General features: G+C 39.3%; 1 protein-coding gene across 1 annotated transcript; it reads right to left on the bottom strand.

The window, feature by feature from the left end:
• Nucleotides 1–2,919: 2,919 nt before the first annotated feature.
• Nucleotides 2,920–20,688, bottom strand: GASK1B (golgi associated kinase 1B). Its single transcript, XM_042829865.1, has 5 exons — nucleotides 20,481–20,688; nucleotides 18,597–19,880; nucleotides 10,765–10,979; nucleotides 6,997–7,223; nucleotides 2,920–6,689 (listed from the first exon to the last, which is right to left on the bottom strand). The coding sequence occupies exons 2-5, from the start codon at nucleotides 19,591–19,593 to the stop codon at nucleotides 6,482–6,484; spliced, it is 1,647 nt and encodes a 548-aa protein (XP_042685799.1). The 5' UTR covers nucleotides 19,594–19,880; nucleotides 20,481–20,688; the 3' UTR covers nucleotides 2,920–6,481.
• Nucleotides 20,689–22,252: the final 1,564 nt, after the last annotated feature.

The following is a 22,252-nucleotide window of genomic DNA, read 5'->3' as shown; positions in this document are numbered from 1 at the left end:
CCGTACCATCAGTTCCCATGTTTACTGCAGCTATGCCACAGCTGTCTTCAGAGCACCCTTCAGTCAGTTCCCATTTTCACTTTTTGACTGAATGTTTCTTTCTTCCAGACATCTTGAGGCATGAAAAAAATTACATGTCCAGAAATGACCCTGCCTTAGGAATGTGATATATACACGTCCATCTGAAAATTAAGACGTATGACTTGCTGTTGTTTCGGAATTCCCAGGGCAGAGGAGCTTGCTGGGCTGCCAGCTTTTGCCATCTGTCAGGCATAGTTCTCACACTTCATGAGGCTGGCTTTCACACTGGTGCTATTTTTCTCAACAGTTAATAAATCCTAACCAAATCTCAAAGTGTTTCACATAGCTAGCTGAAGAATACCTCCGATAAGGCGCTCTTGTGTAGCTTAATAGACATCCAAGGAATGCCATGACAGATTTTCAATCGAAGGAAATACAGATAATGCTTCTTGGCAGTGAATTCTGAAACTGCATGATTAAATAAGTGAATGTACTGTAGAAAGCCAAAAAAGAAAATATTAAAATAGAACTTTTTTTTTTTTTTTTTGAGAAATTCAGCCACCTATTTCAAGATGTGATTTAATTAAGTAATTGAATCTTTACAGCTAGTGCTGAATACAGATAGAACAGTGCAGCACAGTGGCAAATAAATAAATAAATCTGGCTTTCATGTGCATTTCTTCTCTTCAAGAATCACAAAATTTGTGGAACAGCTTATGGAAAACTACCATTAGGTTCTAGAAGATTGCCATCCATTTTCATTCTTTTCTTTCACTGGAGACTGCTTTGTTGAACCATCTTCATATATAGGAGTACAAGGGATTCCCTTCTGTGTCACACCCATAGGTCATCCAGCAGTACATCTTAGGCTGTGGCAATGTGAGACGAACACATGAGCCAAGGGTCCCTTTCCCTTAGATTGCTCCGAATTCAGAATTGTTGTATTAGGAATGTTATAGGATTCAGGCTTGCCTAGTCTTTATGAAGCCCATATATAGAGAGAGACTTGCTGTTCCCACAGTCTCTCATGGCATCAAGTTCAAGAAGCCCAGCTCCTGATGTGTAAATAGCTTTATTTTCTCTCTTTGAAAGAGAAACCGGTTTCATTGGGTACTTCACAACTCCTGTATTGCAGGATTTGCTGAACAATTGCACCTTCTGTGCTCACCCAATTGCTCATCTTCATGATTTTGTAAACCTGAATTACCAGTATCTCCAACCTTCTCCAAACTAAAGAAATCCATCTCTCCTTACAAGACAGCCTTTTCAGTCGCTGATCATTTCACTTGCTCCTCTCTACTGACTTTGACTATTGGAGAAGAGGAGAACAGGCTGCACACACAATCCAACATGCAGTCTCTCCAAAGTTTAAATAGTGCCCAAGTCTTTATGTAACCAACACTGAAGCTCATCTGCCAGGTTTGACCTATTCTGTCTCATGAGGCTCCTCTAGAGTTCTTCACCATTTGTTGTTGTTCATACACTGTGAAAACTCATTTCTTTAACGCTGTCATTTTGAAATACAGTTCAGGTATTTTCTGACAGATCAAGAGGAGAAAGTTCTACACTACTTACTTTAATTATTGATCACACATGTTTATATTTGGCTAGGTTAGGTCTTCCCATAGAGATACAGGTGGAACAGGTAGACAGACTTCAGCTAAATCTTGTAAATCCTGCTTGGAGCCCACAGATACTAGATTTTACATGCCAGTTCCACATCTGTTCTATATTTAAGGCAACTCTCCATCTTATTTGTTTGTCACTCTCCATAGGTCTCCTTCTGACCTTTGGTTTCAGTCCTCCAGCCTCTGAGAACATTGATTAGTCTAAGTGAACTAAACTGTTTTATGCAGACTGGAGCAACTCAACAAAACCACAGTGAATGTACACAAATGTATTTGAGATTATTTAGCCTGAAGCATGTGGTAACGTGTACAAATAAATAACGTTTCCATAAAACAAATCAAATTACTTTGTGTGGGAAAGGGAATGTTTAAAAATGTTTCTGCATCTTTGTGTTTCTCATTAGTCTCTCTTGGACAAGAAAAATGTAAACTTCAGAGACTGAAAGTTCCTGGGCTACTTTAACTCTGTGTGAGTCTCCGTGCCGCAGAGGTTTCACCATCCTTCTGCTACTCCTGTACTTTCTCACTGTCTATTATAAAGGTTAGCAGTCATTGACGAATGCTTTTCTTCTGGCATCATAAAAGGGCACGGCCTTTTCTGCTCAATGCCTGTGTGAATAGGCATTGTCAGCATGGCTAAAGAATACAGTAACAGCAATGGTGCAGGATCCAGCAGCTCCGCAGCCACAGTGAATCAGCTAAGTTAGTTACAAGTCTCACGAGGAAACAGCTAGAAAATTTTTCCACAGGAAGAACTCCATAACACTTCTTGGATCGTGTTGTGTCGGATTGTTTCTCTGAAGACACAGTTTCAAGGACACAGCTTTTTTTTGTTACTGCAATTCAGAGGTCTGAAAACAAAACGTGATGAACACACCGTTTTATTTTATATATTCGTGGGCATCAGGTGACAACAGCAGCATTCACAGTTTGTGATAATGCCTTTAGTGTCACTACAAGAGGACAAACAGGTTGCATGTAAAATGTACATGTTTTAGATGGAACCCCTGCATCTAATGTAAAAACACCTCATATTTGATAGCGCTGTTGTCTGGCTGTTTAACTTAGATAGCTGTTTTTCTTTACAATTGTAAATAGAAAACTTTTTACATTGCCCAGATATGTTAGCATGGGAAGAGTTAATGCTTTGAGAACAAAAGATGCTTCCATTATAATGCTTTGTTTAAACGTTGACTTGTATATACCCACAACTGAACTTACACTTTCAAACAGCACAATTCTACATGTGAACAACAAATTGCATACTCACTCTGTGAGTAGAACTGAGCCTTTTATTACAAAAAAGCTAAGGTATATATAAGTTACATATATTCATATATGTTCTTATTCACATACACAAATGTGCCTTAAAGCATTCCCAGAATTGCTACTGGAAGCTTGTCCCTTAATGTCCCCTAAGCATGTATTTGCACTTTTGAAACTGTGGAATTTATCTTTCTTTAATATAGCACGTGATAGAATGTATGGGGAAAAAAAAAAAGAAAGAGAAAAAGAAAGAGACATGTCTCCCACAGCGCTCCACAAAAGTTTTCATGTTCTCAGCTTCTGAAAAGTCTTACGATTATAAACTTGCTGGCAAGCTCCTGAGGAATTTCAAGGCATCTGTGCCTGTGCTACTTATTTTAAGCTCCATCTTCCGATGTTATGAAATCAGCGAACCCTCCTGATTTTCTTAGTTACTCCATTTTCTGTGGTTCTGGCTTTCAGGGAGATTCAAGAATGACATAATCTTCTTTTCCCACCCACAGATTTTGGACTGTTGCCGCTGGTTACACCCTTCCGAGTAATGCGCAGCAGGAATATTTGTCTGGTCCCATATGCCCTTAAATGGAAGGCAGCCCAGCAGAAATGACTAAAACCTAGTTCCTTGGCTCTCAGTTGATCCCTACCATAGGTAGATCAAGGCTTCTTCCTTTTCTTTCTGTCTGTCAGTATTACTTAGGCTTCTGTGCAGGAATGTCAGTCCAAGTTCATGCTGTTTTAGAAGGAAATGGACTGATTTCTCAGTACATCTAAGTCCTACTGAGAGGAGAGCCCATGTCTTGAATGTAGTAGCAGTGAATAAACAAGCTATACAAAGTGCTTCTTCTGTATTTTTTACTGAAGCATTTACCCAAGTACACTCAAAAAGTACAGAATTCTTCATTTTTGAAAGAAGAAAAGAAAATGAGAGAACTGGGCTTGTGTGTACTCATACACACTCTACCAATCATTCCTTGTACCAAACTCAAGCACAAAGATATACAACAGTATAAACGTCAGGAAGAAAAGACACTTCCTGGAGTTTCGATCAATGTTACTGGATTAGGAGCATTTTGCAGTCCCACTGCCAGCCTCCTCGAGCCTCTCCTGACTGTCTGAAGACAAGAGTGTTGGTAGGACTTGGAAATGGGGCATTTTAATGCAATATAGACAGCAGTGCTCCCAGCTTCACATAAAATAATACTGAGACATGATTATAAGGTGAGAACATGATGCAGCATACACAGCACACCTCCTAGAGTGTGCTCAAACTCAGAATTTCAGAGAAAGAAGTATTCCTTGGCCCTTGGAAAGGGACAGCTTATCCTGTTGTGCATATTCACTCTGAGTTTATCAGTCCCTGCAGGAGTTCTGAGAAGACTTGATATAGACTTCCTTTGAAGCCTAGACATCATTCTGTCCTGCAGATTACCTCTTCTCCAGGCTGAACAAACCCAGTTCTCTCAACCTCTCTTCACAGGAGAGATGCTCCAGATCTCTGTGTGTGTTGTCTTAGAACCAGAAGAGGAAAAACTAGGAAAGTTCCAGTCAGGGTTCTTTCATGATCAACTGCAGTGCTGTACGTTTCCTTGGCCCTCTTCGAAGTTCAGTGCAGCTGAGAGTCACATCCTTCTTTCTTAGCAGTGTGTGATAATCCAATAGAAAAGTATCTAGCAGGAAGAAAACTGAGATAGGCTAGAAAAAAGGACAAATTGATTGTAACAGTCATCAGAGTGAAATTTGTGATAAATGCAACAGGGGTACCATGTGAAATGGATCCAGAGGACTATTTCTCTCTCTAGGCTCAGTGAAAATGCAAGCTACACTAATATTTTTGTTTCTGCGATAGAAATTATCTGGCTAATATAACATTTTAAAAAAGGGATAACATGAAAACCCTATAAAATTCTGCTTTGGTGTCATTAAAAAGTCCAAGGCACTTAAAAACATGTCCTCTCAAGGCAACTGGTAAGTTCTAGGAAGCTTTAGAGTGCATCTGCCCTTTACTAACAGAATAAAATAAAAGATTATTTAGATGGCCAAGCTCTTTAAATTTTATTAAGAGTCTTTAACGCTGCCTCCAATTAGATCTATTTCTTCAATTGTTAATAGGTGTTATGATAATAAGGAAGAAAATCTGTTTTAGCTGCAGTGGAATCGCAGTTATTTAAGATAACTTCACCCATCCATATTTACATTTCAGTTTCTAATAATGAAAAATGTTACACAAGCATTTCCAAAAATATCTTTAAAAGCTCTGCATCCTATATTAGTGGTGTTGGTTTTTTTTTCACTATACATGAAGAATAGATGAAAGCATTTAACTTCTGCTATTATCTCATGGTAAAAAAAGGATAAATATTTATTCAGAAAAAAAAAAAAGTAAGAACCTTTCTAAACAGATAGGTAGAAGATATGTTTTGGGATAGACTATAGCAGTTGATATTTTGCTCTTTGAACAGAATATTTTCTGGAATAGATCCAGGCTGAGAATCTAAAGTGCTTGTCCAAGCTTCTCAAACAACCTTACTTATGGGAATATTTGGGCCAAGTCATCAGCTGGAATCAAAATCGTCAGTCTTAATTTAAAACCAGAGCTTGGGTTGCTGGCAAGAGCTAAACAAGCAGCAGAAAGATTTTCAGTTCTGATTTTAACAACGTTTGCGTCACTCTTAGATCTGCCTTTTGATAACATTCTAATAAACTGTGTCAAGAATGTTGCAAAAACAAACATTATACTTAATTTAGCAGCATATTTACACGAAGCCAGAGCTAAATTTCTAAAAATGAAATGGTGGTGCTAAAGGATGAGTCTGTGAGTAACACTCAGTTAATCAATAAGCAGAAATATCAGATGACCCAGTCAGACAACAAACCAACCTGCACTGGAAATAATACATTGTAAAAAATGACTCGTGACAAAGTGTGTTCCACATCAGTCAGGTGAAAACTGTATTTGTCAAATTAATTATTATTGTTAAAGCCATGCTTCCCTCTTTCTGATTCTAAATTCTCCTCGTGTCCAATGGAAATATAGCTTAAAAGAGATAAGTTCAGTCCTCAGATTTCAGAAGACCAAAATAAAACAAAATAATCATTTGGAAACGTTGGAATTGTAGTGTTCTTAATCAAACAGATGAATTCCTGTATGTTACAGCATGCAGATGTGATGGCAATTTTCACTGATGTACGAAGTGACTAAAATCTCTTCCCATTTAAATTTGCAGTAAAACTTTACTGACTTGAATGAGGGAATCCAGACTAATGTGCTGAAAATCTTGTTGCTGATTTTCAAATGGTTTAATAGGAGCGTTCATGGTGCATACTTATTTCTGTATCATTTGTTGTATTATTTGACATTTTTTTTATTTCACTGATGACCTAGAAGTGCATTGCGTTGAGCTGCAGCTGATGTTTAAGTGATGCTTTTAAGCCACGTAAGGCTTCTTATTCAAAAATGCATTTGGAAGTCTGGAAAAATAGAAGTTAAATAAATCTATGAAATAAATGAATTTTACTCTCGATTTTTGCCCCCACACGAGTTATTTTAAGGACTGTCTCTCAGAAGCTCATTCATTCATGGGCAGTATTTTGGCTCCGTGTGCATTTATGTAAGTAAGAAGAATTTTGGACCTCCTTTCTATGACATCAATAAGCTTTTCAATTCCTTTTCTGCCTCCTTGGCTCTCCCAGTATACTTTGTCAAGGAACAAAGACTGAAGCAACTTCTCCCGTAAACGCTGGCTCCTCAGCACTGAAACTGCAGACTCAGGGAATCTGGAGGAGCACAAAGAAAATCATCAGTTTTGCCGTGGCTTTGAATTGCAATATTCACGTTGTGGTTCAGCAATCAGTTCTACGAATACAGACCGTGACTCAGCAAATGAAGCCCACGCATGCCTAACCATACATGAGTTAACTGTATCTTTCACACAACTAAGATTACTCACACATTTTTAGACACATCCTGTAAGTCGTCACACACTTCTTGGGATGCTGCTATTTATTCCAGTAACTTAGCGTCCCTTGCTTTTAGATTATGATATGGCAACTCATTTGACAAAATTATTAACTTAAAGCTTACTCGTTGATTCCTTGCAGTATTTTGAAGTCGAGATTGTCCTCACTTCTGTCAAAGAAGCCTTTATTGGCTATAAAGGCCAAGTGCCTTTGATCGTGCCTTCTCTGCACTATGTGCGTCAAGTCAACGGCATCCTGATCACTGCATCTCAGAGCCAGTCCTTGCTGCACACAGGAATCCTCCTTCAGAGGTTTGAATCCACAGCAGTGTCTGTCTAGCCGGTTATAGATCTAAAACCAAGCACAGCAGAGCGCTGAGTGAGAACAGCATCAAAGTATTTGGGGCATGGTGCCACTGTCAGACATTGCTCGCTAGCACAGCTGGCAAGAGAACAAGCCCAGAAGAAGCATAATTAAAGGCAGCACTGAAATGGCATTAACAACCTGGTCCACAGATTTCTCATACTGTTAAAAGCAATTTGCTAGACTGTGTATTGTATCCGTTTTATAGCCATGATTTGTTATGTCAGTAGAAATTCTTTGAAAATAATGGAACAATGCCACTTTGTAACTAGAATAACAATTGGGGAGTTTTTACCAAAGGCTGTAGGGTTTTTTTTACATGTCGTCTGTGGGAGCACAATAGAAACAGCATAGCCTGACAGACACAAAAGGCCTCAATTTTCTATCAGACATGCAAATTTTTTGTTCTTTTTAAAGATGGGTAAGGGGCACGTTAAACAGCCAGAAGGCACCAAATGCAGGAATGAAGAGGAGATTTGTAACCACAGAGAAGCCTCTGCAAGCTGCCCTGTGATGCATACTTTAATGACATCAAGGTCTGGACTGTTGTTTCCCATGGGAACACTCACTCAGTCATCACACAGCACTTAGCTGGAGGAATACATCTGGTCTAACTATAGCAGTGTAAATGCTAAGCATCTCTCCTGAGCTAGTCATTTCTGGTCCTCACGTAAACAATGACAAGAACTAAGCACTCCCTGAGCAAAGGATGCCATTTTAGGCTAACTGTTGAGCATGGAAAGATACATCGTGCTTCACAGGTACTCCTATTTCCTGCTGATTAGATAACAGTATTGCCAGAACCCTGAGTGCACGACTGGCCTTAATTGCCTTAAACAGTCTCACCTGGAACATTCACACATTGCCCCTGGGCCCAGGAGCCCTATTTAAGCTCAGGCTCAGCACTTCAGCTCTTTTAGACCTTGCTGGAGGTGTGTGTGCTTCTTGTCCTGTTACTTGGTGTTACTGGATAGCTTGCATAGGGGTTCTGACTTGATGACCCTGTGCCATGTGCTAAACGCTGCCAGGCCTGCTTTGTGGTTGCCCTCAACTCTAGGTTTGGTTTCTCCTGGGGGCTAATCTTATTCATAGGTGTTTTGGGAGCAGGAATGAGGTAAGATGCATTTAGACTTCGTGAATAAACTAACTGATAGTAGTGCTTTTTTTCTCCCCTTCTTGTTCACTATATATATAGTGTTATATATATTATTGTTATATATAGTGTTATATAGTGTTAACCTTTAAAACTGCTCTAGGCGTGAAAATGATACTGCTCCTGTAAGCACAAAGCCTTCTGAAATTAGTCTTATTTTTTGGCACCTCAGTGAAATGAAGTACTGTGACTTCTGATGGAGAACTGATAAATGTTTGAAAGGTCTCCTGTTATTGTTCATCAAATGAAAGCCTGAGAGCTCTTTTTTCATCTGAAGCATGTAGCACTGCTGCCACTGGTCTTGGTGGGAGCGTTTATTTTCAACTGAGAGAATCCTGGGAGAAGAACTAGATTTCTTCCTCTCTTTTCTGCTGCTCAGCATTGAGCAGGAACAAAAGACTGTTGTTTGAAGCATCCTACCTCATTTCCCATAGAATTCATTGTCCAAAAGTGAAGGAGCAGCTTCAAGATTCCCCTTGTACATAACCCTATTTCATCCTCACCACATTTCATTGCGTGTGTTAAATAGACAAGTAGATTGTGTTCTTACAGATAGCCTTCTGCATGCACTGCAACATTACAGCATTGAAACAGAGCAAGGTGATACTCTGGAACTGATATTGGAACCTTAATGGCTTGCTACTGATTTTTGATATATATTTATGTATGCACAAGAAAATTGAATTCATTTTTATTTTTTGTGTCCTTACTCCACCTGAGTTCTTGAAAAAGGCAAGCAAAGGCCAAAAACAAGCATTTGTCAGCCTGCTCCTATGGTTTACAGTATTTGAATCCAGAGATTAGGAACCTCTTTAAGAGCACCAAAGGCATTTCTTTGATAGAATTATGTTTAACCTTTCACTGTAGTACTAAATGATTTATGAAGCACTTTTTTACAGCAGTGTTCTGTAGTTTACCAGACTGGGCTTTAGACTATTAAGGCTTTTTTTTTTTTCTTGAACCAACTTAAGATTATTACATCTGAGGGCCTCTTTAACTATCTTGAACAGTCTCATACCATCATGGTGCTTATGCCCCTCAAGTTCTGAGATGTTAGATTATCTCCATAGCACAGCCCCTGTAAGCACATTACACAGGTACCTTAGTTCTTCAAATTCCCTTTCTATTTTCTGAATTATTCATTCTTATTCAATCTTACATGCACAGAGGATAAAAATTCCATCTTAGAATAGAATGGTTTTTTTTAACTGACCTCTCCTTCTAGAAAACAGGAATTCCCTTAAGAAGTTTAAAAACTTGTCCTAGAAGATCTTAAAATTAAAAAACAGCACAGAACTGCTAAGAATTTTTAAACTGTTCAACAAGGAAACATTGGCATGAGAAAATTAACTGATGTATTCTGCTTTATTTCTGTTTGGGGTATATTGTGTTATGTTTAGAACCAAAATAATCCATGTGTGACTTTATGCTACTTTCTAAGAGTTTCTTGCTCGTAGTAGAACTAAAGATGGAGTCTTTAAACAACCAACAATATATTTTCAGAGGAAAATTTCATGCTCTGTTTAACAAGACTGCAAAAATGCAAGCATAGGAAGCATTTGTTAATCCTATAACAGACTTGAGAAGGGCAGAGATAGGCTATTCATAAGGCAGAATGACTCTTATATTTCAAGAAATGAAACTCTATTAAAAAGTTGAATTATGTGAGTGCTCAATCACAGTGCATAAAACTAGTGCTAAATTCAATTTTAAATACCAATAGCTTTACAGACGTCAGTAATTGCTGCAGGAGGCAGGCAGAGACAATTGGAAGCAATGCTAAGCGAGGTATAAAATCAGCTGCCAGCCATATATAGTTAGTTCAGCTCAGTCCTTATTAATAAGAGAGTGTATTAATGTCCTGCTGCGTAACCGTATTCACATCATGATACCACAGGACAAAGCCCTAGTGTGGTGCTGCTTGGAAAGCAAATGCTGATGTGCAATACCTAACTGAAAAACAGCAGCTATGGTCATTAAGTCTAAACATTAAATCAATGATAAATTTATAAAAAGTCAGCAAATTTACTTCTACAGCTCTTGTCTTGACCCCAGTTTCACCTGACCAAAGCTAAGCAGCTGAACCCTTTCTTATCATAAGTGTTTTACAGCTGTGAACACTATCAAGAACCATGTGCAGAGAAACGCTGCCTGCCTCAGAGGTGAAGTAATACAAAACATCTCTAAGTGGGTCAGTCTGGTTTCTGATCTTTCCTTGACCACGAGTCATTTTGAACGTTTTAATCAAATGTAACCAGGAGCAAGTTCAGATTGTGCATTAAAAAAAAAAAAAAAAAAAAAAAAAAAAAGTTTTCTAAGATCCCACGTGTGTTTCTGTGATTTTTGAGGCAAATATGTGTTCATTAAATGTCGTACCTGCAGAAGAAAATCGAAGACTGCCATCTTGGACCACTCATGGTGATGGATTTCAGTGCAGCCCCACTCATCTTTGGGAACTTTACCATTCTGCCAGCATTTCCGCTTCAGTAGTTGCTGATATTTTCCCCAGGTTAGTTTCACTGAAGAGTGAGTATTGTTATCAGTCGGACTCAGGGAAGAATCCCAGAGAATAACAGGGCAGGCTTGACCAGCTGAAAAAGGAGAAATAGGTTGTAGTTATACTGGGATGCTGTCAGACTGACTTTAGACATTGCCTAAGCATCCATGATCACAGTGTTTTACAGATGTGGCAGAAAAAATGTTGCCACAGGCTAATGGCTGAACATCCTTTGGTTTATGTGGTCTTATTCCGCATCTAAAACCAGACACCAAAAGAATGGAAGAAGCACAGACAGATGCCTTCAGTGTACAGAAGGCTGTTTTTTCCACTTGGAGGAGATTAACATGTTAAGTCATACAGTAAACCAAAGTATTACGAAGTGCACAGGTAGATTAATACCCTAATGCTGCTGTGAACCAACGGTGACGTTTCTGCAGTGAACTGATGATGATTTACAAGAGCTTGAAAACTTCTCTCAAAGTGCATTTTCCCATATAATGGGCATAAAAAGATTATAAATCCTATACTCAAAGTGGATTTATTCTGTTATTTTTAGTATTGTGGGCTTATAATGTATGATTTCACAGTCCTGAAGTAATGTATGAGAATACTGTAGTGTTAGCTTAGCATGAATAAACACCTTGGCAATTTTATTATTTTTTTTCAGAGACTGATAGAACATGAGAGCTGCTTTGTATAGCAACTATTTTGACTTTTTTTTTTTCCCCTATATTGAGAGTGTTCCACTTTCCTTTGAAATCACTAAGTCGAGTGTATTAGCACTGCTGAATCCAAGTTTTATAGTATTTAGTGGGAAGAAACCACTGAAAAAGCTTAAAATAAGCTAAGAGATTTTTCACCCCATATCTAATAACAGGCATGTGTGTCCTCTAAGGAAAATTGGACAGTTTCACTGCCAATGCAATGCTCCTGTTGCTGCCTTAAGCAGTCAAGGACCGAGAACTGACTGTGGTTTATTAAAACTTTAAAATAAAATCTTGTTTTGCAGGAAGACCGAAATATGAAGCATTGTTACAGAGAATGGGAATCACTTGATTGCAAGCCAGTTATTTACTAGCAGGTGTTGAGATGTGTGTAAAGCTCTAGAATTCATTTATATCCAACCTGAAGGTCTTAAACCTACATGCCAAACATGCAATTCATGCAGTCTAAACTATCTGTCCTCTGTATGTACTTGGGACATAAAGATGTATTTGAAAAGAAGCTCTCCTTTCCTCATGTAGGCAACGTGCTCCATGGCACCTTCTTCAGAGGCAACCTGGATTGATGTCAGAACACAGAAGATTGGCACCAGTAATGAACAGCGAGGTAGAAGGTGCCGATGTGAATCCTCCATCTGTAAGCAGTGAGGATGGTTGATGGATCTCCACACAGCACCTTCTTCTGACTGATCACAGTAAGTAAGAAATTTTCTTTGCCAATAACTAGCAGTGAATTATATGTGAAGATCCACCACTGTACTGCCAACAAAATAGAAGTGCACCAAAAGTAATGACTCCTATTTTACTGTGTTGGTCCATGATGCCAGAGGAGGATGTTGGTGGTACAGCAGTAGAACCTTCCCACCAATATTCCTTTATATTCTGTTGCCATGTGACAGATGGCAGCAGAGGGGCAGTCTAACAGAATGGCATCTGATGTGGAAGTGCATATATAGCACAGGTGTGCCACTGAATTCCTCCGTGTGGGAAAAACAGCATCCGCTGACATTTATCAGTGCTTGCTGAACACTTAGGAGATTAACAGTGGATGTGAGCATGGTGAGGGCTGGATGGTGTGCTTCAGCAGTGGTGACTGTGGGTCACCTCTGCTGGTAAGATTTTGTTGAGTGCGACATGCAGGCTCCTGTTCATCGCCATTGAAAACACACAGGTAGTGATGGTGACTGTTGAAAAAGAGAGCTTTGTGGCTGAGAATTTGTTCTATCAAGTAATGGTATTGTGCTCTTTGTATCTGTTGTAGTGTCCATGGAAATAAATAGGAGGCATTACTTTCGGAATGATTTAGGATGTTAGACTCCATGCACAATCACGTCCCAGTGTCTGCTCCATTAAGAGAGACTAAGTAGAGAAAAATAAACTCTTTTCCAACACCAGAATGTACTTGATCTTCTCTATGCCATAACATATGCATACAAGGTAGTCCTTAAATCAAGGCAAATTGTGGCTCTTTAACTCCCCTCCTTGATTAGATCCTTGATTTGTCCTTTTTGAACCCAAAAAGTGCCCTTTTACTACGATCAGCATCACGCATCAGCATGTTTCCTTTGGTGGGAGAGGAACAGTGCTGAGCACTCCCGTAAAATCAAGCTCCTTTTCTACTGAGATGCCTGAATGAGTGTTTAGGAGTTTAATTTCCTAATTCCTAGCCATTTCCCAATCTCCCTCACTCTGTCTCCATCACTGATATTGTAGATACTTAAGTCAGGTCAGCCATCAGCTAAGCCTCTTTTCCAAGGCTGCTGGAGAAGGTCTATAAAAGCATTGCAAAATGGCACACATGCAAAAAAAAAAAAAATATATATATATATATATATATATAGTCAAAAAACCAGCTTCCTTCAGGATCAAATCTGATCTGTTTTTGGACCTTTGTCAGCAGCTTAAATAAGCAACTTGCAACTTTTTCAACAAATTAAATATGTAAACCGCCTTCTAACAAAACAAACATCTCCTTTTTACTCAAAGGGGGCATGATAAACAATGGTAATATTATTAATATATTAATTATATTAATAATATATTAATAATAATTATATTAATAATATAAAATTATATATACAATATTAACAATAGTAATATACATAATAGTGATATACTTGAATAATATCTTAGTTTCCAATATGATAAAAAAAAAAAAATTAAAGAGCAAGGTTAAATACAGGAAATGTTTGCATTCCAGAGGAAATGAGAGTAGAAAAGATGAGCCAAAATAAAATGTTTCAACTCTGTAATCTAAATTGAATTATGGGAATACAAAACAGCAGCTTTGGTAAAGAGCAGCAACTTACATTTTTGACACTAGCAGGAAAACACAAATTTGCTGAATTAAAGCAGATAAGGGGATGATTCAGAGCTGTATGACTTGGCATGAACCCATGGAGATGGGCAGTTCTTCTGATTCAAACCTCCTGAGGATGGGGCTAGAGTTAACAGAGCAGTGGAAAACAAGGCCCAACCAAGAGCACCGAGTCTGGTACAGCCAGACCTGAGGAGGTCCAGCACACTTCAGAATAAGTCCATTTGTCCTGAGTGGGCCTGTTCCCTAATCAGTTTTATATAGTAACACAAAGGGTTGCTGTTTTTCTGTTGCTGCAGCTGCACTGTGGCTCTAATTACCAAGAATGCCATGGTTGCCTGTTACTGAAGGACCTAAGGGCTGAAAAAACTCCTGAGAAATTCACAGTGAGAGAAGGAAATACTAAGAGGGAGACAGGGAAACTTACTCGAAGCAGATTAACTTCATTTTCTTTACACCTGCTGCTTTAGATCCATTTAACTAGTTGGCTACCTGAAGATGAAATGAGCTGGAAAACTGCATGAAATAGGCTTTCAGAATTTGTACTGGAATCTGCTTCCCACTAATCTGTGTGGATTTTTCCGGCATCAAAATATTTCTTACAAATTGATTTGGTCCTTAGAAGGTTCAGCTGCGGGGAATCCAAAGCTGAATACAGAAACCCCAGGTCACCACATTTGGCTGCCCCAAGGTACTCAGACCACTCTGTTCACAGTTAAGCAATGTACCACTGCTTGGCTTCTTCTACATCAGCATTATCTCAGAGATCCACGTGCCGTGTCACTTTAACATTGGACTGCATGCTGCTTCACCACACAGATGCTCTTGCTAATGTTATTCTTCTACCTTGTCTGCTAACTTACAGCACACTAACTTTCAAAGAAAATACTTTTGAAGGTACCCAAGAGACCTTCAGTAAGAAAGCAGGTATTTCAGGAGGTGCTTGGAGCCCTTTTCAAACTCATCACTGTTAGCTGCAATGCAGTGCGGTTTACTGCTGTCACATTTAAAAGGAACAGTTTAGTTGCCCACGTAACTTGGTATGGAAAGCTGAGGGAGTCTGACAGCAGCGTTTGGACTTGAGAGTTTGTTTTAGATTATGTTCTGAGAAAAAATATAAAGTACAGAAGCAGAAAGGACATGATTTAGGCCATTTATTTATCCTACCTGTACACCTTATTTGCAAAATTTGACCTGTGTGCACATGGGCATTCAAATCAAATGTGTATTAGTTGACCTCTAGAATATGGACTTACACACAAACATCTCTACTCAACAAGATACTGGAAATATACCTCTGGTACCCTTGGAGACATGTATGACATGATGGTGTAAGTTGTTCAGGCTGACAGAAGTAGCACGGATAAACTGAAGCACTTTAAAGCATTTTAAATGCATAAGGCAATGCTAGGTTTTTCTTGTTCTTCGCCTTAAAATTAATGACATTCGTAACACCTTTACCTGCTGTTGTGCAGCTTTTGGTGGAATGACAAATGCAGGCTGATAGTGTAAGGTACAGTGGTGAAAAACCTATGGCTCTATTCATCATCCTGTAGAGGCCAGCAAAGCAAAACAAGTATTCCCAGTGAGCTATCTGTCTCATGAGTTATTCACCTATTTGCACTTAACTAGCCATGAAAAGTATTAGTCAAAGGAAGATCTTCTGGCACATTTCAGGAACAAAAAGCAGTTCGGGGCAAACAGTTGGCTCAGTCTCAGCTAACAGAGGTTCCACTGAATTGAATATACACGTGCGTAGTCGTCTCACAGGATCAAACATATTTAGCCAAATTTACCATAGAAAACTGTGGGTTAGAGAGGTTGTCAGCATGCTCAGGCCTTAGGCAAAGAGATGTAACAAAACTGTGCAGCAGTTGCAGTGTGTTACGTGAGGAAGGCTGTGTAAGAGCTCAGCATTATGGTAAAGTCCAAGGGACCCAATTCTCTCCGTTTGGCAATCAGCTGCAGGAAAGGAGCAAAGCCCTCCAGCTGTTATTGCTTCATCTGTGGCTCGGGGCACAGCAAACCCTGGCAGCTGCTGAGCTAGAATCTGTGCTGACGACCATACTTGGCTTGTATGGATTAAAGTTGGTCTGTGATTAAGATGTGCTACATAGCAAGAACACTTAAGGCTGTTGTGTTCTTCAGGTTAGGATTATGAAATAATGAAGGCTCTCCATCCTGAGGTATGCCAGAACTTATACACACAAAGGGCCATTCTCTGCTTTCTTCCACAGCACCTGGAGTTTTATAGTTCTTGCTGTTTCACAGACAAATCATTTGTTTATAGGTGTCTCGGAGCTCACAGTGTGTTCATGCTATGTAGATAGCAATAGGAGTAATGAGTATCTACTTGTGTATGCCCAGAATTGTGCTCACTGCCTGCAACTTGAAAGGGCTTTGCCCACTTTTACACCCCAGGATATTTACATTAGGCCACTTAATTACAGAAATGAGAGAGTTATCATACCTGATTTGTCTATGCATGATGAAAAAATAACATAACCTTCCCCGAAAAAGTTTTAGTTAACATCTAGGAGGGTTTACAATTAACTAAGAAATGAGAGAGCTATGAACAGAGAACTTGCATACAGTCTTTTGCTAGACTTTTAAAGAAAAACCCACCAGTGAGGGAATTGTGGGAATAAAGGAAACAAAATCTGTGTATGGGTTTATATGTGACTCTTTGAAACTGCTTGCGACAAAATGGAAGACAGTTTTGAAAAGCCCGTTTTTTAAGATTTTAATGCTACATCAAACACGTCCTGTTGGATCACATCACAAGTGAGGCAAGCTAAAGGGATGTGTCATGGGGAGAGAGATGTCAGTTCAGAAATTGTGTACGTTTGTTCACAGTCTCTAATCATGTAGCACTCTCTTTGCCATGTGAACAGCCATGAATAACACAAGCTAGCCTGTAATAATCTTAGGAGTGCCCACCTCATCTTAAATGCATGCAAGCTACAGAAATGAGCTCGCTAATTGTTCACATTGTTTTTAAGAACACAGTTTTGTTAATTTTGTCAACGTGAAGATGGTTTCAAGATTATGCCAAATGTAAGCGTGCAAATAGTAGTGAGCTTAAGTACATATGAGGCATCTGAGCACCAGAATATTTTGAGGCTAAAGAAATGGAGAGACAAGGTACAGTAACTGTTCCAAATCCTCCGTTCGCTCTTTGGCTGGAAAAAATGAAGTGGGACCAAAATAATGTTATTTCTCTTCTCATCACCTAGCAACACTCTTCTTGCTATGGGAACGTAGCCAGTTATGTGGAAAGGAAAATAAAAGACAGCAGAATGACTCTGTCTGCCCCAGACAGTCCAAAACATACTGTAAGGTGACAGACGCCGTGCAACACAGTGTGCAATTAGCCTAATGGCCGCGCACAGAGACTTGCAGTCTGTCATCTCTGCAGCCGCGCTGTGCAGAATTCCTCAAACTGAACTACCTTAATTCCTCATGACAGCTCTATAGCGACGAATCTTGTGCCTAAAAATAAACTGGGCATAATGTATCTTCCATGCCCTGCAAGTATGAATAATATTCAGAAGCCACTGAACTGTTATTCCTAGAGATTCATTCACATTGTTGTACAGGCTGCCAAAAGGGACGTTTACAAAGCAGGAACAAATCAGAGGTCACTAGGTCCTCTTCCTGCTATCAGATTTTAGAAAGCCATTCCTGTGTTACTTGTTTCTTTTTTTTTAAGACAGGCTGAAATAGAAATATTTCCTTTAAGCTAATTTCAGCAGTAAGAAATGAACAGCAAAGACAAATAGCCAGCCACTTCAGCAATGATTCACTAAAATGCAACGTAGTCCTTTTGGGCTGTGATTTGTGACTGAACAAAAATAGCAATTAGGCTGCAGACATTTAATAAGTAGCTATCTTAGATGTAGACTTCTAACTTGCATTGCATGTCTGAATCTATCTTTAATTTCTCTATGGGATAGCAAGCCAAAGTTTTCATTGAAAACTGTTTAAACCACTGGTGTTAACAGGCATATTGCAACAATTCCTGCAAGTATTTCTCTGTCTAGATAATATATAATATGTAATGAGCCTCAAAACATCAAGCAGGATTCAATGAGACATAGTAGTTTTTTAAGTATGAGGGGAGAGAGGATAATATTAAAAAATAAGTAGTGCCCAGAGGCATTAGTAGCATGCAAGTAGCATCAAGCTTCTTCAGGAAGTCCTCCTACCTTTTTAAGTAGGTTGTTACCTGACAAAATACAAAGCCCTTTTGCCTACCACCTGTTTGACAGATGAATTCTTGCGTTCCCTTCCGATAACATTTTATTAAAGTCAAATCTAAGAGATGAAAAAAAATAAAAGGCAAATATCCAATGAATCAGAAGGAACCTTTTGGAATTTCTTTAGTCAGTCTGTACAATGCCATGCGACATACATGTGACTCTCTCTTTTTTATCATTACTAATTTTTTTTCCTGGACAGTGAATCATTAGTGCTCTCAGCAACTCCACTGGTTTTGTATTTATTCTAAATCTGGAAGTACTGCATCATTTGGACAGCACGATTACCTGACAGAAACTACAGACACGTCAGCTTTACACCCTTCTAACAGTGGGATTAGTTCTCGGACTAGCTGCTGTCCTGTGGTTAATGTGGGATGGGGGAGCTGAAAATCATAGGAATGCATTACCTTGGAAGAACTCCGATTTCCTGCTCACAGAAGGTAAGCTCCTGTTGAGCCCCAAGATCCTATCCAAGTGAAAGGCAAACACTTCACTCATGTCAAGGGGTCTTTTGATGATGCCGCAGTGCCCCTGATTACAGGCAGTTCCTGTGGTGCTGGGACCCCTCTCAAACACTACCAGGACAGCTTTATGGGAAGGTAGTTCTTGGATGCTCTCTATCCGAGAATCTGCCAACATACGCATGCTTAGAATGTCTTCTTTGCTCAGCCACGAGGGAGAGCTCTCGCTGTAAATCCTGATGTTACTTTCTTCAGCTTGAGGCTGTGCCTTAATCCTCCCAGAAATTCCCCCAGGTCTCTGGTGTCCCCTTTCCCTGACTGCCATTTCTTTATGCTGGAGTATATCCAGTTGGTGTTTTTTTGCCTCCAGAGCTGTTGCTGCTCCCATGGCACCCACAGCGTGAATGTCCCTCCCTGGCTGCTGGAAGAAGATCTCTTTTTGGCCAGTGAAAGCGGCTTTTGGAAAGTGCTGCCCATAGGACAATGGGACTGCATGCTTCTTCCTGCTCTTTGGCTTCACCGTGCCTCGGATGTTGGCAGGCTTGCTGCGCTTGGACCGTAGGGTGATATAAACCACGTTAGGTGGCACCAAGGTCCCATTGCCATCCAGATTGGGTTCCTGGAAGCTGGGTGGTGACAGGGTGCTGTCCAGTGGGATGCCCAGAAAAGAAGTTTGCGCTGCATCCTGGAGACTTCTGGAACTGATCGTTTCATATCCTCCTTTGTGCTGGGGTAAAACGTGGCCCACTTGACTGACGAGGAATCCCAGGTAGATCACACACGCAGTGCCCAAAAGCAGATTCCTCCTTGTCCTCAGGCGCCTGCAAGTCCACAGCCTCAGTGTCCGTGGGGAGCACAGGCGGCAAATAAACAAGTTTTTTATTTTACCTGGCTGATCAAAGAAGGTCATTTCTCTAGTGAATCTGCATGATGAAAACAGCATACAGTCTTCTGTACACTCCAGCCAGGATGCTGATGCATGATTTCCCTTCTCTGTTTTCTATTTCTCCTTTTCCAGAAAGCTTCCTGCATGGGTGATGGACAGAGACTATGGATATGCCTGGGAATGTGTTTAGTACTAAGGATGCTGACACTCCACGTCTGCAAGCCGTTGAATTCTTATCAGCCACCACAGGGCAAGTGATTGGTTTCAGAGAATGAATGGAGCCAGCTACGTAAGCAAAGTTTACTCACTTGTAGTCTAAAATATCTGAAGTTCTCCCTTGCAAACTGCAAAAAGAAAATGGTTAATAGTACCATTTCATTACACACATTCAGCATCTGTGGTTCTATATTTAAAGAGACAGAAGTTCTAAATGAGACAATATGCATCTAGAAATGTTCCAGAATACATCTTTCACTTTCTAGTTACAATGTAAATTAAACACCAAAATCCCAAATACAGGCTCAAACTGTAATCTCAGCTAGCTGTCTTCCAACATTAGAAGAAAAGCTTATCAAATCCAAATTGTCATTTTTTTTCTTATAAGACAGTCTTTACTAAAGCTCATGTTATGGAAATGCTGTAAATTACACACTACTAACAAGCAGTAACTGTAGTAGTTAAATATGCATATACTCAGTAATACAAAAATAAAGTAGCAGTAACAAATTTCCCTAGTTTAATGTAAATACAGTTCATATTACTTGTAAATCCACATTAAAAATGAAAGATATTTAATTCTTTACACTCTTGTGAAGCCATAAAATAGGATCTAGCAATAGTTTTTCAAATAAAATCACAGTACCTTATATACCCTTTCAAAGAAACAAAGATAGAATAAGTGCATACAGTATACTTATTGCTATAAAAGGTATAAAACCTCTTACCTATTCAGCTTGACTCATCCTTTGTCCTGGTGAATTCCTTAGGTTAATAAAAATAACTTAGTAAAAATGACATTCTCAAAGAATGCTAGCCCATATTTCAGTTTTAAGTATAGTTCACATTTATGTACTTCATTAGAAGCCAAATACTGTTTGGAACCGAACCGTGCTGAGAGGTTGTTTGCATACGAACTGCTATAAACTTACATGAACCTCACGTTATGGGGAAAAAAAAAAAAAGCCCTCTTCTATTTTAAATTCTGTAATGAAAAGTTCTGTGAAGTAAGTGCCTTCCAAAAGTACATTCCATCCGTTTCTAACTCCTGAGGGCCCTCTAGTGCACTGCGCACAAATGAACAGAAGAAATCCACATTTTTCCAGGGTTTTCTTTTTATAAGAAGGCCCTCTGCATTTTGAAATGTTTGAGAATCATACGTTCTTGCGAGGAGAAACAAACAGTGGCTTTTAAAATGCTACCAGTGTGCTACTAAACAGGAGGGTTTTGTATCTGAGCTTTCCAAAATGAGGACAGCACAGTCACTGTGCAGATAGGAGAGTCGAGGCAGTAAGAAGAGCTTGTGCAGAGCTGAGCAGTCAGACAGTGGTGAAGCTATGACTTCTGACTCCTTGTCTGGCATAAGCACAAAACAATAAAATGGATATGTTTGCTGCAATTAAATTAATAGGGACATTGCCTGCTCCACAATTAACATCCTAGGGGGGATCAGACTGATTGAAGAATAGACTTATGTTTCACATGGGTCTAATTTGAGTTACGGAACTTTGTGAGTGGATTTTTTTCACTGACCACCACTTTTCTTTACTTAATTCAAAAAGCTCCGGACGAGTCTATCAATAATATCAGTATAAATATGGCTAATCTTGCTTTAAATTGTTTACACATTAAAAGGATTGCATGATGTGGACCTTCTCAAATCAGCCTTACATGTTGGAGGGTCCTGCTGAAAGGTGGAATGGTCACTGAAGAGGTGCCAGCTTTGACCAAGAGAGAACATAAATGGGTCCTATGAACGGTGTTCCCTGTGTTCCACCTAAGAAAGATACAAAGTGAGTGCTAAATATCAGCAAGTTATACGGGTAAAATCAGGGCACGGAGCATATTTGCACATACACATAAAGTCTTTTGAAATGCATAAGACAGGTTTCTCTCTTTAAAGATAAATAATGGGAAGTAAACAGACCATTTAAACAAATCAGCATGAAGGTTGTAACCACTGTACTTCTTTCAACTATCTCAGCATGTTGTTATTTTATTCACCTTGCATTGCTAGTGGCACAGGCCGGGGAATGTATCACACTGCAACAGTATATGTGAATGTCCAGTTCCTGCGTGCGGACTGTACGATTGCCTGACTATGGCAATCAAGCAGTTGTGAAACACTGCCTGTTCCAGTTATTAATACTTTTCCTTTGGCATGGCGTTTCTTTTAAATTCTGTAATCTACGCAATCTTCTTACAGGAATTCTTTAAAGATTATCTGGTGGAAATTATAAAGGGATACGGGATATTTATTTCCTTCCTGAGTTCCTTTGTAGCCTAGAAGCTAAAATGAGCTGTACCCACTGATGTGCAGTGTTGATCACTGAAGTTTTTTTTTTATGATTGCTGTGACTATGGCCATAGTATTTTCTTAATTTTTCATGTTCAGGAAAGAGAATTCTTTCTTGTTAAATTTATTGAAATGAACGGTTGCATGTGTTTAACTACATAGGATCCAGGTTGCATGTGTTCAACTACATAGAATTCAATATCT

Source organism: Centrocercus urophasianus, unplaced genomic scaffold (genome assembly GCF_019232065.1).
Source record: "Centrocercus urophasianus isolate 14NV4802_14NV808 unplaced genomic scaffold, USGS_Curo_1.0 seq_32, whole genome shotgun sequence".
NCBI lineage: Eukaryota > Metazoa > Chordata > Aves > Galliformes > Phasianidae > Centrocercus > Centrocercus urophasianus.
The sequence above is the reverse complement of the archived record's forward strand: the minus strand, read 5'-3'. Positions and strand labels throughout refer to the sequence as shown.